Source organism: Nycticebus coucang, chromosome 17 (assembly GCF_027406575.1).
Source record: "Nycticebus coucang isolate mNycCou1 chromosome 17, mNycCou1.pri, whole genome shotgun sequence".
NCBI lineage: Eukaryota > Metazoa > Chordata > Mammalia > Primates > Lorisidae > Nycticebus > Nycticebus coucang.
The window spans coordinates 83,231,514-83,254,884 of NC_069796.1; the positions used below are offsets into that span (position 1 = coordinate 83,231,514).

The 23,371-nt window shown below is 36.8% G+C and overlaps 1 protein-coding gene across 4 annotated transcripts in view; it reads right to left on the bottom strand.

Moving 5' to 3' along the window:
• Positions 1–322: 322 nt before the first annotated feature.
• Positions 323–23,371, bottom strand: part of CNOT6 (CCR4-NOT transcription complex subunit 6) — a 90,595-nt gene continuing 67,546 nt past the window's right edge. For 2 of the 4 annotated variants that reach the window (XM_053566907.1, XM_053566904.1), the window contains 8 exons: positions 15,555–15,644; positions 15,390–15,458; positions 14,180–14,337; positions 13,256–13,410; positions 12,291–12,445; positions 11,120–11,350; positions 6,964–7,166; positions 323–4,784 (listed from right to left, as the gene is read on the bottom strand). In XM_053566907.1, coding sequence (XP_053422882.1) covers positions 4,572–4,784; positions 6,964–7,166; positions 11,120–11,350; positions 12,291–12,445; positions 13,256–13,410; positions 14,180–14,337; positions 15,390–15,458; positions 15,555–15,644 — 1,274 coding nt within the window. In that variant the 3' untranslated portion in view covers positions 323–4,571. Of the gene's footprint in view, positions 4,785–6,963; positions 7,167–11,119; positions 11,351–12,290; positions 12,446–13,255; positions 13,411–14,179; positions 14,338–15,389; positions 15,459–15,539; positions 15,645–23,371 lie in introns of all 4 variants that reach the window. The other 2 variants (XM_053566906.1, XM_053566903.1) reach the window with 1 other exon arrangement.

The following is a 23,371-nucleotide window of genomic DNA, read 5'->3' on the forward strand; positions in this document are numbered from 1 at the left end:
ACAAAGTCACATAACTACACATTTCTCAGAAGTATCTCTTTCATTAAACAATGCATGACTGTATTATCGATTCGGTAAAACACGCCTGCTTTAAAAACTGCCTATGACTTTAAATAATTTTTCCCAGCATCTACATAAAAAAATTATATTTATTTGTTATAGAAGTAGTTTCTAAAAAGGAAATGGACTTAATTTTTTTTTCTCAACTGTAAGCCAACATATGAAGACTTGGGAAATCATATATTTTTAAAGTTTACATATACAACAAATATACATGTAACAAGTAAAACATTTAATGAATCAGCATAACCCCAACACAATATTTGCTACTGTATTTAAAAGCATTTATTTAAAATATGTCAACCTCCTTCCAAAAGACGGAAGACCCATGAGCCCATTTCTTATATTATGAGGTATATGGTAACAGCATCAACAAAAATCCTAAATGCAAAAGGACCATCACTTGCCTAAGTATAAATTTGAACTTTGGCAAAGATACAAGTGTTATACAGAGTAACACAGCCAGTAAGGCAATACATTAGTTTACACCATTTCCCCTTATCACGGCCCTGCCCCCATTCACTCTTCCCTTTGGAAGGATGAGTTATAACCCTGTCCCAGATGACTCAGAATTTTAAATACGTAGCCTGCTGATTAACACTTATTTTTCTCAAACTTCAGTACTTACTACAGCTATACAAATTACACTTTTAAAATATTTGAAACAGATACTGAATTTATTGGTTGGCTATGAGTAGGAAAATACATCAGTAGAGAAGAGACCCTGTATATATAAATATAATACTAGCTAGATACAATTTGACCAAGAAGGTTCCACTGAAAAGAACAGTAAAAGCCCTTGTTACCACCAGTCCATATGATATATATTCGGTTTCCCATCATCCTTATCAAAGAGCCACCTGGGCAAATGTGACATTCTTTGAGCTTAGTGCAGATAAATGTGCTGGATTTTGTTACATGAATGGTAAACAAGAGTTAGTCCAGTGCATGACACAATATAATGTACTATGAATAAAGACTAGATACTTTATTTTAGACACATCAATGTATCAGTTATTAAAATTTAAGTGACCAAAAAGAAGAGCAAAGTGAACATCTTAAAACACTGTTAATGAGTTTGGGAGAAACACCTACTAAAGCTGTTCTTTGAATTATCTGCAACATTTTACTGGATGTTCTGACTGTTTTATTAAGAGAACAAACTTCTATAACTGTTTTACCTAGGTTGGCTTTTGTCCTTGTTACATGACTCCAAAACCTTAAAAGTCACTATGGAAACTAATTTTTATGGTTTAGTCAAAGTGGAACTCTGAAACTTGAATGTTATTGAAAACCTGAATCTTAGAAGAGCTTTGAAATTTAATTTCAGCATTTAGAAGTGCATTTCATCCAATTTAATAATGTCCCTAGATTTCAAAGTGCTAACCCAAAATAAAATTTCCCTGTTGTCATCAAATCAAATAGACAAAAAAAAAAAAACCAAAACACATTCTTGGAGATGTTCTTTTGTCTATCTTCTAGGACTATTAAAGTTGCAATCAACAATTTATTTCTACAACTTTAAAATATGTCACAAATTAATTTTGATGAACATTATTTAAATACTCAAGGCATAAATATTACCACCAATATGGTTAACCACACTTTTAGAGATCTGCAAAAAGGAATTGAGTACCTTCAAATTTCTGATCTTTAAGACAGAAAACTTTTCCCGAATTTTCTGTAAAATATTCCTAAGATGGATTTATCCAAGAAGAACACTGAAATTATAATATGGCAACACATTAAATACATTTGTTAAAGAGTTTTGAAAACAATCTATACTGTGAAAATATACTAGTTTTTATTGCATTATAGAGAGTATGGATTATTGGAAATTATTCAGGACACAGAAAATATCTAAAACATAAAACTTTGCTTCACAAAAGTATCATACTCTATTTTGGTGTGACTATTTATTTCCTATAGACTCCAAATATTTCTTTCTATTTTGAAAGTTACACTTGTAAGTCTACATTCTCAGTTCAATTTATCACTATCCAAGTGGAGAAGCTGTTCAAAAAACCCACAGAATGCAGTATGCCTGGAAAAGGCAAAAACAAGTATTTTCAAGACATAACAGGCCATTATATCTTAATATGCTGCTCCAAAATACAAAGATATTGTAGACAATAACAAATACAGATGAAAACATTTTGTGTAAAGCTCAAACCTTAAGCATCTAACAAGTGCACTCTAGTTCCAGCATCTATGAAAAGATTACATCCTCCATTAACAAATACAAAACGAGTAAGTGCTCCTCCCCTCCCTCTTCCATAAAGCTCTCTGGACTTATGATTACATAATGCAGATCATAGGAAAAGTGGCTTCCTCAGTCTCGGTCCAACCAGCTCCAGCTTGCCCTCACTGGAAATTGTCATGATGCACATTACCAACACAGTGTTCAGGGAAAATGAGTAAATACACCTTTTATTCACACCTTACAAAACAACAAAACAAAACAAAAACCCATAAAAAGTTATGCACTGGTTCTATATCAATACCAGCTTTCCAATGTACTGATTGTTAAGTGGATTTGTTTGGTGTCAGCACAACTTAAAACAAAACACAAAATATAAAAAACTACAACATCACAACAAAATCTTTAGAGGAAAAAAAAAAGCCCTCAAAGGAAAAACCAGGTCCAAGACAAAGATTCAAGATCAAAACCTTTTGGGGAATTTTCTAAAAGAAAAGGAAAAAAAAAAAAAAAAAAAGAATCATTTATTTAAACAGTATGTAATTTTATTTTTTCTTAAAAACAGAATGAGCACATTTAAGTGCTAAACATTTTTCATAAAATTTTAAGTCATTATTCAAAATGACTCATTCTCTGTATAAAAATTGTTAGTAACATTCATTCAACAGTTTTTTTTCTTAATGCTCACATGGTGTCCTTTTGCTCCCCTGCCTGCAGTTGAAACAAAAGCAGTTAGATCAAGCTCCCTCTGAATTCATCTGATTTTTGAGAGAATGGATGAATGAGAACATTACACATACAGGTTAACTTAGCAAAGTCAAAGCTGGCTTTAATCTCTAATCTACTAATGGCACTATGGGCAAAATACAGGGTACAATATAACTTTTACCTGGGTTGACATACTAAAATGACTTAGTCACTTTAAAATGATCTGAAGAATTGTCTTAGGGACCTGTTTTGAAAATGCATCTAAGGTATACTGGTTCATAAACGGAAAATTATGTTTTCTTAAAAAAAGGAATGATTAAAAAAAAATAAACAGACTAAGGAATACATGGATAACAGAAAGATTTCACATGATAGTAGTATTCTGGGTGACAGGCAGCACTGTGCAATGACACCGAGAAGCAGTGCTTGGGTCTGGCGAGCAAAGATCCAGGGACCCACCCTATGAACATGTCCCAAAAAATGATATTCAATGCCGCACAACGGGAAAAAGCCACAGCTCATACAAAAGCATTTTCATAAAATTCTCACAAATGTTAAACAGGATTTTAAAAATATAAAAGAGGATGCACAGATTTTCTCTGCATGCACAGGCAGTGCTTGGTGAGAACAAATTTAGGCAGGCACAGTGGAGATAGGACAGGAAGTGTCTCAAAAAGGAGTTAAGAAGCTATACCTAAGCAGCTGTAATTTTTTAACTTAAAAAAGTCAAAGATTTAAAAATATCAGAATGTACATATACCAGCCATTACATTCAATCCATAAATGCCTACAGATCATTCACTGTTCAGCTTATCTGTCCTGGTAGATAGATAGTTTTTGTAAAAATTCAGAAATTCATTAATAAGTTGCCTCTGGTCCAAGAAAATGTTCTAACGTTTAAGTAGATTTAGATTTAAAGAACAATGTTCTCAATTTAAAAATAAAGTAGTACAAAAGGGCTAACAAAACCCTAACAGTGCAAATCATGAGCAGAGAAAGTCTGTTGCAGCTTCTTTTACAAGCTGGCCTTTATAACACATGAAACAGGTAAAAAAAAAAATTTAGCCTTAGTTTACAATACAATCATTTTCAAATCTGATTTTCTTTAGTACAAAATTTCATAAATCAGGTCTTCTGTGGATCATATACATCATAAAGGCTAAATTCAAATTCTATATTTTACAAACAAGTCTGAAAAAGAAGGGAGTAAAGTATGGAAGAATGGTCTCTGGATGTTACTACTGGCCTCAAAAAAGTAGTGCTACAGATTTCTGTGCAAAGAGAATATGCTGTTCAAACATTTTCCTATTTCAAGGCATGAAAATATTATATTGGATAGAAGAAACAGGAAAATTTCTTATAACAAATTAAAGATAGGTGCAAACGCACCAATCCCTGTCTAGCAGTAATATAAAGCATATTGGGCTCAGAATTTGTCTGTTGCTAGCACCTGGCTTTCACACTGTATTCTTATTAAATAATCAGATTGAAAATTCAACTCATCATTAAGAAAAAAAATCCCTAGTGGCCATACCTCACTCCCCTATATTCAGATTTTCACGAGTTTACAAGTAAATTGAGGTTGTCCTCTGAAGGTACTTGACTACCTCCTGCCAGGAAGGTGAATGCCATTAACTTGGGGCAGGAAAGGCAGTAAGAGCTCCAGTTGTGCAAAAAGTGAGAAGTGGTCAGAGGGGATGAGTGGATGTGGGCAGCCGCTGATGTTATTCTCAACCAGCCAATGGTGGTCCAGAGGTCCCAGGATGCCTAATGTGTTCAGCTGAGGTTTAGAATAGAAGATGTAGTCAATTATACCCTGAAAAATAAGGGGGGAAAAGACAAGGCCCCACATAAGATAACACTAATATACTGAGTGCTTTCAAGATATACTCTTAGTCATGTTTGGTAAACAAAACAAATGAAATTTCCTAGCTTATCTTATTACATAAACCAAATGGTTCCCTAAATGTCAAATCTAGCAGAATAAAGCATTCTTCTTCCTATTTTTACCAAATCTTTAATGAGACTTAAAAGATCCTTTAGGACACAGCCTCTGCTTCTTTCCTAATCTAATTTGTGCCACTTTCCTCTGCTCATCACCCTGCTGCCATACTAGTCTTTGGGGTCTTGGGAAGAGGGGGTTGTAGATACCAGGCTCTTCCCTATGTTGTCCCTTATGCCTGAAACACTCTCTTCTACTCGACATCTGGTTAATTCCTTCCCAATCTTTAAATGTCAGGTCCATTCACTTTCTAAAGACCCCTAAATCCAGCTCCCACACACTTAATACCTCCTCTACCACCAATTCTCTACCCTTGCTAATGTTCATCCCAAAGCGTAATGACACACTGACTGGTGTGGCTGAGTCCTGTCTCTCCTACTAGATAGCATAGCTGTATGAGAGGGGGCTGTCTCCACCTACTCTACATCTCCTCAGCAGCACCCAGCTGTGGCATCTTGCACATAAGTTTCAGATCTGTTGGTTTTGCCCTTTCCTCTACATACTGTTAGTCAAAATCACTGAAGCACATTCAAGTGTATTCTTTCTGTCTCTATCAGCAATAAGAACAAGATAAAAAAACCTAATCTCTCCTACCCTTTGCCTATCCTCTTTAATCAGCAAGCTTAAGAATCTAGAAAGAAAGAGCACACAAGGATAAACAGAGGTTGTTACTTTCTATGCTCTAAGGTGCAAGAGCTTCTGAGACTCCACCTAAGCTCTTATTTGCACTCTAACAGACAGTATAACCTGAATGATTGTTTTTCCAGCAGAATAGAAACGCAAAACTGAGATGTAAGCAAGCAGAAATGCAAAAAGTGGCTAAAAAGGATGTTGAACATAAGAAAGTGACATAGCCCTGAACAATGAGTAATACTAAAAATGTTAGAGTCTCTGAGAAGTTCCATATTATAAACTGTTGACTGGGTAAGAAGGCACATAAAGATAAGATCCTAGTATACATCTAATGAGGATCAAATTTTGATCTTTCTCTTTTGCCCAAATTCTTAAGAGGCCTCGTGAGTCACTCCTACAAATGATAAAATCTCACTAAATAGGTTTCGTTAACCTGATATAGTATGGTCTACTTCTCAACTTGATGGTGGCATAGTATCACATGAGAGATAAAAGTCCATCTTAATTCAAGCAGCCTAGCAGACCCCTATCCTAACTTAATCATTCTTCCCCATTGGCTCCAGGTCTTTAAACAAAGCTTAACTCTTCCAGCCAACTGTAAACTAAAGAATCCCTAAAACCCATCTATGCCTTGTAAGCCCCTACTTGGAAATGTCCCATCTTTTTTTGCCAAACCAATGTATGCCTTCCAAGTATGGATTTATGACTTTACATGTAATTCCTGTCTCCCCTAAAATGTATAAAACCAAACTGCAACCCAACCACAGTGCTCAAGCTTCTTAGGCATGGCTCTGGGCCATGGTCACTCACAATCTGCTCAGAATAAAGCTCTTAAATTTATTCTAGAGTTTGTATTTTTCTGTCCATACTTAGAAACATTTAAAAATCGCTAATATAAATCATATTGTGGAACTCAAAAGAGTACACTTTCAGTTAAATTAAAATATAACAGCGAGACCCCGATCTCTAAAAATAAAAATTAAAGAAAAAATTAGCCAGGCACAGTGGCACATGCCTATAGTCCCAGTACTCAGGAGGCAGAGGACAGAGGACTGCTTGATCCCCAGAAGTCTGAGGCTGTAGTAAGTTAGGATTGCACCACTCCATTTCTAGCCTGGACAATGGAACGAGACACTGTCTCAAAAAAAAAAAAAAAGTGTAAGTGTATACAGGGTGACTATAAAGTTTGTGTGCAATTTAAAATTATACATGAACTTTATGGCCACCTGTATATATTTCTGTCAATGAATTCATGATTGCTTAATTTTGGTTTGAGCAAATATCCACACTGAACATCTGAAAGACATACTGAAGTTACAAGACTTGCCAGTTTTAAAAGAACATCAATCTCAAGACATACCTTGAAATCAAATGTGTAATTTGTGTAAGGCATCAGGCCACTCTCATAGGCACTCTTTAACTTGAAACCATGAGTGATCCTTCCATTGGTTGTTCCATTCTTCCCATTACAGTTGAAATTTGTAAGACTTTCATTATATCTCAGTTCCTTAAAGTCTTTATGATTTGTTTCTACTCCACCAGTGCTCAAATATTCTACAACACCTATAATGAAGGGAAAGAACATTTTCGTTGTCATATACAATATACACTGTACAAAAAGTAATTTTAAAAGGTCATGCAATAAATAGCAAATAGTTTTAAACTACACACATTCCTACTTTCTAAAATGTTTTGCTTTTATACATTTGTCTGAACTTATCCAAATCTGTTTTTGAATGTAATCATAGTATGCTGATTATTTCATATTTTCTTTCCTTTAATACTATACCATGTGAACATATCTATCTTCTCAATTATCCTCCTTAATTGTTGCATAATACAGCTGGAATGGTGTACAATATTTGCTAAACTACTTCCTTATTTTTTAACATTCAGGTTGTTTTCACTTTTTAAAAATCAAAGCCAGGCATGGTAGCTCACACAGCCAATCTTAGCACCCTGGGAGGCCAAGGTAGAAAGACTGCTTGAGCTCAGGAGTTTGAGATCAGCCTGAGCCAAGAGTGAGATCTCTACTAAGAACAGAAAAAATTAGCTGAACATTGGAGTGGGCACCTGTAGTCCCAGATACTAGGGAGGCTGAAGCAGGAGGATCGCTTGATCCCAGGAGTTTGAGGTTGTTGTGATCTAGGCTGAGGCCACAGCACTCTAGCCTGGGCAACAGAGTAAAAAACAAAAACAATTAAAGATAACACCACAATCAACATCTTACTATGTAGGCTTCTGCTTAAGCTGAATTATTTACTTGGTATAAAATCCCAAGATTAAGGCTGAATGTGCCATTTTAGAATATGGGTAATTCTAAAACCAGGAAATGAAACGAACAACTTACAACCACCTAATCTTCGATAAACCAAACAAGAGCATCCACTGGGGGAAAGACTCCCTATTCAATAAATAGTGCTGGGATAACTGGATATCCACATGTAAAAGACTGAAACTGGACCCACACCTTTCCCCACTCACAAAAATTGATTCCAGATGGATAAAGGACTTAAATTTAAGGCATGAAACGATAAAAATCCTCAAAGAAAGAATAGGAAAAACGATGGAAGATATCGGCCTGGGGAAAGACTTCATGAAGAAGACTGCCATGGCAATAGCAACAACAACAAAAATAAACAAATGGGATTTAATTAAACTGAAAAGCTTCTGTATAGCTAAGGAGACAACAACCAAAGCAAACAGACAACCTACACACTGGGGAAGGATATTTGCATATTTTGAATCAGACAAAAGCTTAATAACTAGGATCTATAGAGAACTCAAATTAATCCACGTGAAAAAAGCCAACAATCCCATACATCAGTGGGGAAGAGAGATAAACAGAATCTTCTCTAAAGAAGACAGATAGAATGGCTAGCAAACATATGAGAAAATGCTCATCATCCCTAATTATTAGAGAAATGCAAATTAAACCACCCTGAGATATCATCTAACCCCAGAAGAGAATGGCCCATATCACAAAATCTCAAAACCGCAGATGCTGGCGTGGATGTGGAGAGAAAGGAACACTTTTACACTGCTGGTAGGACTGCAAACTAATATAACCTTTTTGGAAGGAAGTATGGAGAAGCCTCAAAGAACTCAACCTAGACCTCTTTTTTGATCCTGCAATCCCATTACTGGCATCTATCCAGAAGGAAAAAAAAGAACTTTTATTATAAAGACACTTGTACTAGATTGTTTATCACAGCTCAATTTACAATTGCTAAAATGTGGAAACAGCCTAAATGCCCCTCAACCCAGGCATGGATTGGCAAGCTGTGGTATATGTATACCATGGAATACTATTCAGCCATTAAAAAAAAAATGGAGATTTTTGCAGCATTTGTATTAACTTGGATGGAGGTGGAACACATTATTCTTATTGAAGCGTCACAGGAATGGAGAAGCATGAATCCTATATATTCAACTATGACTTGAGGACAATTAAAGACAATTTATGACACGGTAGGGGGTGGGGGAAGAAGAGAGCAGACGAGAGAGGAGGAGGGAGGTGGGAGGGAAAGGAAAAAAAGAAAGAGAAGAGTGACTAATTCTCACATAAATTGGATTTCATTTTGACCAAAGTACATTATTTGAACAATAATTTTTAATTCAACTTGTTAATATGTTGTTTAGGATATTTTCATTTATAAGTGAAATATGTTTGTAACTTTTCTTTATAATAATATACTTTTTCCAATTTTAATATCAGGTGAATCCAGATAAAGTAGAATGATTTTGAAGTATTTCTTCTTTTTCTATTGTCTATAAGATTTGGCACGATCTGTTTTTTGAAATTATCTTCTATTTTTATTTATAAAAATAAATATTCTCTATCTTTTGAGACTTTGGAAAAAAAAAAAAAGAAGTTAACTGATGACTCCATACTGAACCTCAGAGTCAAAACATTCTATGATAGACATACTTTTATCTGACAATGTGAATGTTACTTTTTTTGCTTTACTATTATTATTATTATTGCTCAACATTTCATTACAGCAATCATCTGATTTCTTTTCCGACTGTATTTATCTTAGTTAGTTCTTTACAAGGTTTTTGTTTCTAGTCCTTATCTTAAACATTGTTACTAAGTTTTAAGCCTCTTCAATTTTGTGAAGGCAAAAAGTGGAAACCAAATAAACACACGTATAGAGAAAATAAAAAAATAAAATAGAAAAAAATAGAATATGGGCAATTATAGAAGAACATGCGACTAGTTAGTTATAGAGCAGCTTCACCATCTCTGGACACATTTTCCCAACTTCTTAAGCATAAGATGGGCTCTGCAAATATATTTTTTAATTTCCATTTAATTAGTTAGAAGGTTGGACATTCCCCCATGTGTTTGCTATTAAAATACTACATTTTTCAACTCAGAAATGGATCTCAGATGTGTCTTATTTGACTAGATTCTCTCTTTGTCCCCCAGATGGCTTGTAGCTACATAGAGAATAGAATGCGCGTAGAGAATTTGCCAGAAAAGAACTCTCAATTACTTCAGACGCAGTAATTCCCAGATAGTTTGACAAACAGACTGAAGAATTACAGTTCTTAGACATCTTTATTTTCCCTGAAAACAAATTTTAACATTGTTTCTTTCTTTTTAATTGCTCTTATCTGTAATGATGGCAATAATGTGCTACCAAATTTACCTATTCCAAAAGTATAGGCATGCAGGCACGCAAGTTCAAGGAAAAGTATTCTTGTGTATGAGTCTAAATGAGTTGAAATACAAAAAGGAAGAAATACTTGGTTTGATATTATAAAAGCTGTGTTTATTATGTCTACTAACTATTGAAAAGTATTATCGGGTTTTTTGTATTTTAAATTATTATAAAAATAAGGATCTTTGCTTTTTGTTCAAATCACTTGACTAATTTGCGTAAAGGATCTCAATTTCTGAAGTGTCTTTTTCTAATCAAGTCAGACACACAAAAAGCTGAGATTCTATAATACATAGTTCAAATTTAAACTGTAATTAGATGGGTATCATACAAAAGTTTTGAGATACACAAAAATCAGAAACATAAAATCTTCACAGATAGAGACAAATAAATCTCTCTCTCCCAGCAACACTGGTAAGTCAAGCAAGTTGAAATTTGCCCAGGTAAATCAGAGAGGACGCTGTAAACTGTATTTCTTTGTTTGCCTGTCTCAGTACTTTTATAGTTACCACGTATTACCATATGCCAGAATGCCAAAGCAGCTGTTGTAATAAACCCTTTCAGAGTCAGGATTACATATGACTTGGAGATAATAGAATATAATTCTAATAAATTATTTTATCACCTATGTATTTACTGAAGATGATTAACATCCTTCCTCCTTAGAGTTCCATAATACTATTTCATTTTCAAACCAGCATCCTCCACCCCACACATAAAAATTTTTAAACCTGCTTATAGCTGCTGAATTTTCATTTTGACTAAATTTGGGATTATTAGACACAATACATTACAAAAATATTTTGAGTCAAAAACCATTCTATATAAATAACATTCTTTTCTTACCAGAGTCTGGCAAAGAATTAAGATCTGCACATAACACAAGTGGAATAGTTCCAAATTCTCCCACTACACTGGATTTGAGGTTTCGAGAAGCTTTATCAATAATGTTCTTCACTTCTGAGAGGAACATCATAGTTTGTACCAACTTTACATCAGAGTATTCAGGGTCCCAATGCATGTGAGCATTAGCCACAAGAATTAGTTGCTTTTCTGTTCCAAGATGTGGCTTTCCAGCTGCATTAGATAAAAAGAAAACAAACAAACAGACAAAACCCACCCATCAGCCCATATATTCTAACAGAGTCTGAAAACAAATGATATCTCAGAGTCTCAGAATACAAATTCACCTGACAATTTCCCACCTGATGACTGAATATGTCCTACAACAAACCTGAGAAACAGACATGAAGCCTCTGGCAGATACTTTAAGCACAGGGTGTTCATTATTCATACAAAGACAGCCCTGTCTACTTGGGACAGCTTGATTTTTAAAGTAGACTCCTTGAAACTTTTGGTCTTAGTTTGGATGTCCTAAATCAAGCTTCACAAAATTAGAACTAACCCCTCTTCCTCAGATATATTTAAAATAGTCATTAAGTTCTCTTTCATCTTTTCTATCCACATTAAATATTCTCAGTTCCAACTGTTCAAGTAACACAAGTTTCGGTTCTCAGTATAAGAACTGAAAGAACCAGCATAATGGTCACTCTAAATATACTTTCAATGTGAAATAAGTGGTCTATCCAAAACTCAAGAACTTTAAAATAATTATTTTAAGTAGATCAAGAACAAAAGTTAGCTTACATAATAAATTTGATGTCACGAAATTATGGAAGTACATGGAGTTCTTACCCCTGCGCAGCTATTTTAATGATTATTTACTTAAACATTTTATGTGAAAAATTCTTAACAGTTAAAAAAAAATGTTTTTTGCTTTGTGCCTTTCAAGGTTTATAATACTTTTCTGGGCAATGCTTTCTCATCCTAAGCATCGTGGTAGAGACAAAGAAGATGCAATATTTTTAAAAGACAAATTCTTACTGAGTTTCTTCAGGTGTTATACAAGACCATTAATATACAATGAAATTTCTGCTTTCTATTCTTTTTGAAGATGTCTAGTCAGAATTGTTAAATTTTGGAGGTCAATTTTACAGAAAGTGAAAGGATCACTCACATGACATTTCAATCAACTCCTTTCGAAGTTCTAGCAGTACTGCAACTCCAATGTTATCTTTTGTCATGACTCTGTTCAGCATAGCTTCAGACCCTTCTGAATTTGCCATTGCTAGCTGATTAAATTCAACAGTGTGTTTCTGAACCAAAGTAAATCTAAAACAAAAATAAAAACACACACACAAACATAGAATTGGGATTACCAGCATGTTAGTTTTGTGGGAAATGCAGTTTTTCCAAACTTCCTGAACAGATACAATGGTACTTAACTCCCATTATGGAAAATCTTCCACACTTAGCACCAAGCTTCCCACATCCATGTAAAGTTGTTTTCAGCTTGTTACTGATACAAATAACATCTCCAAATACATTTACAACTTAGGAAAATGTAGTCAACTTCTGTTTAGGTTTCATGTTGGAATATTCCATCTTAATAATGTTTAAACAATTCTTTCCAAAGTATTTGGTTTCAGAATCCCTCTACTATCCTAGAGGGAATGTTAACTACTACAAGGTGTTTCAATTAACAATTGGAGTTAATCCCTAGTAAACACCTGAAGAAACAGCAGCACTTAAAGTATGTCTCCAAAACAAGGTTATTTCTGATGATTAAAAACAAACCAAAAAAATCCCCCAAGTCAACAGTATTGTTTTCTTGAGTGTGTGTGTGTGTATATGTATGTGTGTGTATATATATATGTATGTATATATGTGTGTGTATATATATGTGTGTATATGTGTGTGTGTATATATGTATGTATATATGGTGTCTCATTCTCTTATTTGTAGTTAATCTCTACACCTTTGCCCCCACCCTGCAAATACTGAAAAAATTTTGTTAAAAAAAAGATGATGTCTCAGAAGAAGGAAAAGGCAAGTAAGATAAAATCAAAAAATAACTACAATATAGAAAACTACTACATTTTAAAAAAGGAAAAAAAGAAATGAAAAAATAACATGACTTACTTTTCTATCTTGAAGAATATTGCACAGCCGTCAACATGTTTTCTTTCTTGTTCTGACATTGTCCTAGCTCTTGATTTAGGACTAAAGAATCCATTATAGCCACGTTCTTTCAGTTCTACCAGAAAAAAACTGTAATACTGTTCCGTTTCAACCTCCTGAAAAATTATAAATGACAAAGTTATTTCATAAGACAAAAATTAATCCTATTAACTTTGTATAGTTTGAGAGCTTAAAACAACTTCAAAGAATTGATCTGTAGATTAAAGAATAGTGTCTTTTCAATGTTATTTATCTGAAACCAGTAAGAACAACAACTTATCCATTTACAAATACTAGCTGTCAAGGTCAATTCTTTGTTGTTTAGGAATAATGAATGGAAAGACACATACCCCTATATTTCCTTGTCTTAGAACGGATGTGGAACAAGAATAACAGAAGTAGAAGGAACTACACAATCTTAATTTCAGACCCACAGGGAGAAAGTGACTCAACCAAGATCATTAAGAGTTGGGCTGAGAACCCAAATTACAGTGCGCCAGGTCCAGTCCTTTTCCACTATGCCCTAATTATTCTAGTAACACAAGTGGTAAAGCAAAATTACACCCTGACAATGTCAGAATTTCAGTAACTTTGCCACCAATTCAAAAATAGTGTTTAGGAACAATGGAAGGGAAAAGAAGGCGAATATTTAGCTGTCATAGCAAATGCTCAAAATACAGTCCACCCCGTTTGCTTATTTGGCAGCACAGTTCTGCAAAGCAGGTAGTGCTCCCAAGATTCACTAAAAACAGGAAAAGGCCAGTATTTAAAGAACTACGAAAGCTGAAACTTCAAACATGTCAGTGTACTGTATTCCTAGTTTGCTCCTTGCCTTATCAGTGCTAAGTGATTTATGCAATCTAAATACTCTTTTGCATGACTTACCTGAAGACTTATGATATCAGCATTGCAACTCAAGATTTCTTGAATAATGGCCTTTTTCCTGTAGTCCCAATTTAGTGCCCATGATGGACAGTAGCCGTATAACTGCCGGGTCGCATATTTATCACAAAGAACATTATAGCACATGACAGAAAACAAGGCTGTAGGAAAAACAACTTTACTTATTCACACACGTGGCAGAAAAAAAAAAGTATAATTAATTTTAGTAATAGCTTTCACTTAAATGTTAAGTGTAGTTTTATTTATTCAATCTATATTCACTGAAAAGCTACTACATGCCACACATGGGGGATACAGATAAAGATAAATCACAAAAGGAGAAGGGATATGTGAACCATTTAGAACACAGTGTATTACCTACTGTAGAGGGCTGTACAGAAGATCTGGAAGCTAAAAGACTAAGATCCTGAGACCTTCAGCCTCTAAGATCAAGGTTCCTCATTTTCTGTACTCCCTCTAATATACCACCAGCTGTTAATGCAGGATGTAGAAATGTGACAGAAGTTTCCTTAATAGGCATGTCTAGTTTTCTTCTATAGAGCAACTGCTAGTAATTCACGTAAAGTGAAAGGGGTTTCACAGATTAAATTCTGATACATGTGCCATGGAAGCTACCAATCTATTTTCATTGAATTTAGAGGCCATCAGTTCGATTATCTCTCAAGTTAGAGTTTTACCTGTCTTACAAGGTAAGAAGTAGAGTTTTGTAGTGTTGAATACATTTCCATTTGGAATATACTAGGATTTGGAAACTTCTCATATATAAAATGTTTGATGTATGTATTATAAATGAATTTGATTAATACTTTATAGCAGGCTTTCTCAAGATTGAACTATCAATATTTAAAGTAAAGTCTGCACTGCATGATGTTTAGCAGCTCTCTAGCCTCAACCCAACTACATGCCAGCAGCACTTTCCCCAGTTGTGATAATCAAAATTGTCTCCAGACATTGCCAGATATCCTCTGGGGGGATAAAACTAACCCCTGTTTGAGAAGCACTGATTTAAGGCATTTTTTCTACAGCATAATATATACATAGAGGTCAGGTAAGCAAGAATTCATTCTTTATTATCATTCCCCAACCAAGTCAACCTAAAACATTCAATCTTAATTTTACCTATAGCATAACAATACTGTCAGGTCCATACAGACCAAGTGAAAATAAGAGTGAAAAAAATACAGCTACCAACCAGTTGGCCTTGTTCTGTCTGGCTCTTGTAACATAATCCAAGATCTTGGAGGTGGCTGTTCTGTTGAAACTAGATGAATAGAAAACATAGAATTAAACAATATTCTTATACATCTTCCTAATAAAAAGGTTTAAGCAAATGATCACTTACTTCTTTTTGCAGTACCTGACAAATTATCAAGCAAATAGTTCAGTAGCCTTCTTGTTCCATCTGGTTCCTGATAGAGGTTCAATATATCCTGGGCAAGTGGATTTCCTGGAAATATTATTAAAATAGTTAAAAATGAAACCAAGACAATATTTTGCAATTTTAAAATGCACCGAAATTATGACTGCTGTAGTTACTAGTAAGATACCAAACTACAGAAAATACTGGGGAGGTTTTTGTATGTTTTTGAGGTGAAGAATAAAAATGATTCATACCGTGTTCTCAAAAAAATACACGAAAATCTTTCTGTATGGGAAGTTTAAGGTACTCAAAAAAGTTTATTAATGGAATGATATCAACTTAGAAGTACTCTAGTAGTGCTTGGTATGCGACCTTGCCTCACCAAAACTTTCAACAACACAGATGGTTATAATAATCAAAACTGAGTGAAAATGGAACCAAAGTGGTGGGAAGAGGTCTTAGAGAAGGGAAAGATGAAAGCAGTATAATGAATCAGAGAATCAAAGGACTAGAATGCCACAAAGCTAACAAGAAAACATCCTAAGGACAAATGAACAAGATGGGGTAGACTTAGCTTAAGAGTTAACTCACTAAGGAAGAAGGGAAAATCTTAGGGCCCATCAGCCATCTACAAATTCAATAACCGTTTTATGCCAAAAATGAAAGCAAATACAATGGTTACATTAGCTACAAGAGCCTCAAATCCTCTCACAGGGTTTCTTAAGTACATATGAGAAATAACAGTACAGTGCAGTATGTTTCAAAGAGCAAAGTTTCTATCCATGCTGCACAAGTGAAGTCTATTATTCAGGATGCTGCAGTTTCACTTTAAGAAAGACTACATAATTAATTCTATAGATTGAAGAAGGCAGATAAAATGGTGAGAGATCTTAAGCATACCAAATGAGAGAGAGAAAAAAAAAAATGAAAGGATATAGTATATAAGAACGACTATAATCCAAAGAAAAAAGTGGCTTTTTTCTTATTCTCTCATGAAAGACCAGGCTCAAAGGCAGAATGAGAACCAAAGGATAAAATCTAAGTGGAAAGACCAACTCAGAGGAGAAGACATTGGCAAACAGCAGAAAATTACTTAATATTTAAGGTGAAATGTCTTGTGCGATGAGGTAGTTGAGTATCCTTAAAATAAGTTGGGTTAGGTGGATGGGGGAAAGAGTGAAGTTCATTTGCCTCTAAGATCTCTCTCAGTTTTTAAGATACTAGGATTCCCAGAATTAAAAAATTAAAAGTATGGTGCTCTAAGTACAAAGTATGTCTTTGTAGGAAGTTACAAGAGCATCATTCCCTCACATATATATAGTTCTTTACACTACCACAGCCTTTTCATATTTTCATTTAGTCACAATTCTATGAGATAGGTACAGTCACAACCTGAAAGTTATCAAGACCCTTGGTTAAGCATATCTTGAGAAAATAAAGTCAACCCAGACCTTCTCAATACCAGGTGAGCAGCTATCCTAACTATACCTACACTGATGCTGTTTTATCACTTTCTAACGCAAAAGATATTCAGAAAAGACTGCTGATTGTAACTATGTGATCCTCCCTTTTGAGATCTTTCTTTGTAAACTAAAAACCACCCCTAAAGACAAACATTTATTTATGCCTTTGTAATAAATGCATCTGAAGCCCAATGGTGTATTTCTCCCATGTCTGTTTGCTTTTGGGAATTCCTTTAAAATTAATCTGCTCTTCACCGCCTAGAAAAAGAAAACACTATTCACAGGGTAAAGTTAACAACAAAATTCTGGAATTAAAATATGAAACCAAGTCCTTGGAAAGAAAAAAGTAAATGAGAGAAGTTGCTTCAGGGCAGCTAAGAGCAAACATATTTTTCTCTATTCCTCCCACTAAGTACAACTAAAAATTCTGTACATTATATGTAAATAAAGGACACTTAAGAATCTGAAATATGGAAAGAAGGCAGAATGGCTAGAGACCTGAGGAATGACAAAGTTGTTAGTTTCCTGAGTTTATTTTTTGCCTCATTTATTATCCCAGACAGGTAACTAAAGAAGCCACCAGCACAAAAACACCAATGGGTGCAGACCATAAACTTCTAACAAAAGCCAAAGAACCAGGAAAGAGCTGCTTAAAAAGATAAAAGCTTTAGGTAAGAACTACAGTATCCAGCAAAGCAACAAAGAAAAAATGTGGCCCCATCTCTATCCATGACAGGAAAGACCAAATGGGCAGTCTAGACTTCCAACCTCAGGAGAAAGCAAAGAGGTGCTCCAATGCCCCTGCTGGGGCAGTGTCAGAACCAGACTTCCATCCTCTCCATGCATCAATAAGCACATCCTCCTCAGTGAGTAATGAGGTGTCCCTTTACCTCCCTTTGAGGGTGCTACCAGAGGAGCCCAAATAGAGTCAAGATGTTTACATCTCCCAGGTCGTTACCTCAGTAGGCCACAGCAGTGCAGTGTTTGTGGAGACCATGTTGGGAGCCAAAGCTGTCACTGCTGCCCAGCAGTACTGAGGAAACCCTACTTCCAGGTGTCAACAGAGGCTAAGTGGAACCTGAACTTCTACTGCTGCTGGCAGTAAAGACAGTCCCCCGCTCTTCTTGCCAGCGCAGTGTTAGAGAAAGCTGGCTAAAATAAAGTTTAAATAAAACATAATATGATTAAGTCCAATTTCAAATGAAAATTGCTATCACACCAAGAACCAGGAAGATTTCAAATGAAAAGAGATGAACAATACGACTATAATACTGAGATGACAGAAACGTTAGTATTAGAAGACTGAGACAAAGCAGTCATGATAAAAGGTTTCAGTGAGAAATTACAAACATGCTTAAAATAAATAAATAAATAGAAAGACACAGCAAAGGAAAAGAAAGTTTTGGCAAATAAAACACAGTATAATCTCCACAGATGACTACCTCCCTACACTGACCACCTCAGTAAGTTAACCTAAATGTCATAGACCAGACATGCACCACAAGTACGTATCAGTACAACAGGCCTAGTTCCTTACGTTAACTACCTCCAGATGTTGACCAGTTTGTTACCGTCCCTTGGATTATCAACTTAGAGAGGCTCTACTATGTATACAAAACCAAATGGAAATATTAAAACCAGGCTCAGTGCCCATAGCACAGCAGTTACAGCACCAGCCACAATACCAAGGCTGGCCAGTTCGAACCCAGCCCAGGCCCGCTAAAAAACAACAATGACAACTGCAACAACAACAAAAAGATAGCTGGGCATTGTGGCAGATGCCTGTAGTCCCAGTTACTTGGGAGCCTGAGGCAAGAGATTGTTTAAGCCCAAGAGTTGGAGGTTGATGTGAGCTAAGACGCCACGTCACTCTACCCAAGGGTGGTGACATAGTGAGACTCTCCCCCCGCCCCCCGAAAAAGAAAAGAAAGAAATATTAAAACCAAAAGGTAAAAAGCTCAGTGGATGGGCTCAACAGCAAAGTAGAGGGACAAAGGAATAAGTGAACTAGAAGAACAACAGAAATGACCCAATCTGAATGAAAGAGAACAGACCAAAAAATACACACACACACACACACACACATATATATACACAACTGACCAGAACTTGTGGGATTGTAATAAATGATTTAATGCTTATGTCATCAGAGGCTTGAAAGCAGAGGAGAAAAAGGATAGAACTGGGAAAGTATTCAGAAAATAACAGCTGACAACTCTCAAGCTTTGATCAGAAACACAAACCTATAGATTCAAGATGCTAAATGAACCCCCAAATAGAAAAACCCCAAAGGAGTCCATAGCAAGTCCCACCATAATTAAACTTCTGAAAACAAAAGACAAAGAAACAGGAGAAAAGGCAAGATGGCCGACTGAAGCCAGCTTTCAGCAGAGGGAGAAATAATGGCCAGAACCAACCCAATAAAGCAGAAGATTGGGAGCTGAGCTGACAGAGAGGATTGATAGGTTCGCATCACCCCTGCTGAGGCAAGCTGGGACTCCAAGGAAACAAATTTCAGGTACAAAACTCATCCCCAAGAGGACGGGAATCCTTCCCCTGCCCCCACTAGGCTTGAGACTTGAGGCAGCAGTGAACAGAGGACCTTTAGTTTCACCAAAGGGGAGAGAATGACTTAGGGCCAGGACTCTCTCCACAGAGAGATACTGCTGCAAGCCCAGGCAAGAGACTGATATTGAACTAATATCTCCCTACCTTCCTGAACTCCCAATCTACCCCTCCCCCCTCTCCTGGCGGTCTGGAAGACTACCCCCTACAGAATCCAGACTGTCGGAGTGTCTGGCAGATTTTTACTAGGGCAAGCATCTCATGGGCTGTGGGCAGTTGCCCTGAAACTATAACTTTAATAGAGGTGGGAAGTCACAAGGGGAGAGAGACTTAGCCCATGCTGGAAAGATCATAGCATGGGACCCATACCACCAATCACAGGGGACTCCCCGCCCAATCCTGTGACCCCTGTTGCCCCCAGAGGCTCCAGGCCAGTGGCTCCGCCCTCAGGCTCCCTGCCCCAACCCCTGCACCTGTGGCAGGTAGCAACGCCCTCTGGCTCCCCATTGGGCTCCTGAGACCTGCACACAGCAGTACCCCAGACCAGCTGCCACCCAACAGTGGTGGCAGCTCCATGGTCCTTCCCACTGGGGTCAAATTTGGGAGAGACACCTCCCCAATTCTGTGGAACACAGAGGGAACCTGACCTGACCTGCAGGGGTTCAAGAGGTGGAGTATGGCCAAGGCAGAGGCGTGGTTTCTGAAGGAGAGAACCGCACTCCTCCATGGTAACTGCCGGCTGGGTACAGACGCAGATGGAACACTCCCCAGTTTCCAATGATCACCAGAGGGAATCAGGCCTGAACTAGTCTTGCCTGAAGGTCATACAGTTAGACTGACTGGTCAGGGAGGCATTGCCTCCTCTTTGACTTAGGTGCAAATCCCTGGTGTACTTAAGCGTTAGAGAGAGCTGGGCTACAGCCCTATAGGGTAACCAGTGACTGGGGGTGACTGTGATGCAAAGTGGGAAAAGAGGTACCAGCCCCCAGGAATAATTCTTTGGCTGGGCAGACCTTTCTGACTCCATGGAGCATCAGAGTGAGTCACACTTGAGCTGCCAGTGGACCCCTGCTGTCCAGTTGCTGGAGACCTTTTGAACTCTCCCACTTGATCTGTGCTTATGCTGACCAGGACAACTGGTTTGGAACTCTTGATCTGGGCTGATCACCTGGGGACTCTCCAAGGTTATACCCTGGTTGTGTTGTTAGAGGGAGGGTCTGATTCTCCTCTCCCAGTTATTGCCAGTGAGGGCAGGGTGCCTTAATTGCTTGTATTCCTCCACAGCTGAGATTTCAACCCAAAGTCACTGATCCACTAGGATTGCTCAGAGTCCAGCTAAATAAAAGACAGACCCACCTAGCTCCATCATACCAAGCGGGTCCCCTTAGTCTCAGGCTGTAGTACTGAATGGGACCTTGGAAAAGCAGGGGAAAAGCCGCAGTCACCAGTGCCAGCACTCTGGTAAAGGGCTGATTAATTACATCTCCGGGAGCTCTCAATTTAATTCCATCTTACCAGTCTCTCTAAACAAATGGGGAAAAATAACCATGAGGTGGAATCAGTGAAAAAACTCAGGCAACATGAATAACCAGAGTAGATCAACTCCCCCAAGGTACGACAAAGGAGACTCAACAGAAGTTCCTATTCATAAACAAAAGGCTGAGATGTCAGAAATTTAATTCAGAATTTGGATAGCAAATAAGATTAACAGAATTGAAGTAAAATTGGAATTAGAAGTTCAAGGAGTAACTGAAAAGTTGGCTCAACAATTCAATGAATTAAAAGATAAAATCAGCAAAGATTTTGACAAATTGAGGCAAGAATTTGCATCCCTCAAAGATCTGAGAAATATAGTAGAATCCCTCAGTAATAGGATGGAGCAGGCAGAAGAAAGGATCTTGGACATTGAAGACAAAGCTTTTGAGTGCTCCAAATGCTCAAAGACAAGAGAAATGGACACAAAGACGGATCATTCCCTGAGAGAGTTGTGGGACCACTCCAAAAAAGCAAACATTTGCATTATTGGAATTCCTGAAGGTGATGAGAATGATCTGAAAGACACAGATGCTCTACTCCAAGAGATTTTAGAAGAAAACTTTCCAAACACAGCAAGAGATACTGAAATTCAGATAGCAGACAGTTTCAGAACCCCAGCACCACTCACTCCAAATAAAGCATCCCCTAGACACAATGTAATTAACTTCACCAAAGTTAATAAGAAAGAGAAAATCCTGCAAGCAGCCAGACATAAGAAAATCATAACCTACAAGGAGAAGAATGTTAGAATGACTGCAAATCTTTCTGCTGAAACTTTTCAAGCCAAAATAGGATGGTCATCGACCTTTAATCTCCTAAAACAAAACAACTTCCAGCCCAGGATCCTGTCTGTATCCGGCTAAACTGAGTTTCATTTATGATGGAGAAGTCAAATACTTTAACTACGACATTCACATGTTGAAGAAATTTGCCACAACTAAACCAGCTCTTCAAGATATTCTCAGACCCATCCTCCACAATGACCACCACAATGCTTTACCACCAAAGTAAACTACTCAGAAATTATTGATCAAAACCCAACTTCCACAATGACAAAAGGATTAAAAATGTCCATTGGTCTTTCAAAAAACTTAACACCCAAAATACTACCGGGATTATCAATACTCACAATTAACCTGAATGGTTAAAATTGCCTGCTAAAGAGGCACAGATTGGCTGACTGAATACAAAAACTCAAGCCAGATATCTGCTGCATACAAGAATCTCATCTTATCTTAAAGGATATAGACTCAGGGTGAAGGGATGGACAACTATAATCCAGGCAAATGGAAAACAGAAAAAAGCAGGAGTTGCAATTTTATTTGCAGATACATTAGAATTTAAACCAACAAAATTAAGGAAAGACAATGATGGTCACTTCATATTTGTTAAGGGAAAACACTCAACATGATGAGATATCAATTATTAACATTTATGCATCCAACCAAAATGCTCCTCAATTTATAAGCAAGACACTAACAGACATGAACAATTTGATATCTTCCAGCACAATCTCATAATAGTCAGAGATTTTAACACCCCTTTGGCAGTATTGGATAGATCCTCCAAGAAGAAACTAAGCAAAGTGGGCGGCGCCTGTGGCTCAGTGGGTAGGGCGCCGGCCCCATATGCCGAGAGTGGCGGGTTCAAGCCCAGCCCCGGCCAAACTGCAACAAAAAAATAGCTGGGCTTTGTGGCGGACACCTGTAGTCCCAGCTACTAGGGAGACTGAGGCAAGAGAATCGCCTAAGCTCCAGGAGTTGGAGGTTGCTGTGAGCTGATGCCAGGCGATAAAGTGAGCTGATGCCAGGCGATAAAGTGAGACTCTGTCTCTACAAAAAAAAAAAAAAAAGAAACTAAGCAAAGAAATTCTGGACTTAAACTTCACCATACAACAATTGAATTTAATAGACATCTACAGAACATTTCATCCTAACAAAACTGAATATACATTCTTCTCATCAGCCCGTGCAACATCCTCCAAAATTGATCACATCTTAAGTCACAAGTCTAACCTCAGCAAATTTAAAAGTATAGAAATTATTCCTTGTATTTTCTCGGATCATCATGCAATAAAAGTTGAACTCACCAATAAGAGGAATCTGCATACTCATTTCTTAAAGTGATAGAGGCCATCTACAGCAAACCCACAGACAATATTGTTTTGAATGCAGTTAAATTGAAATCATTTCCTCTCAGATCAGGAAACAGGCAAGGTTGCTCATTGTCTCCACTGTTTTTTTTTTTGGT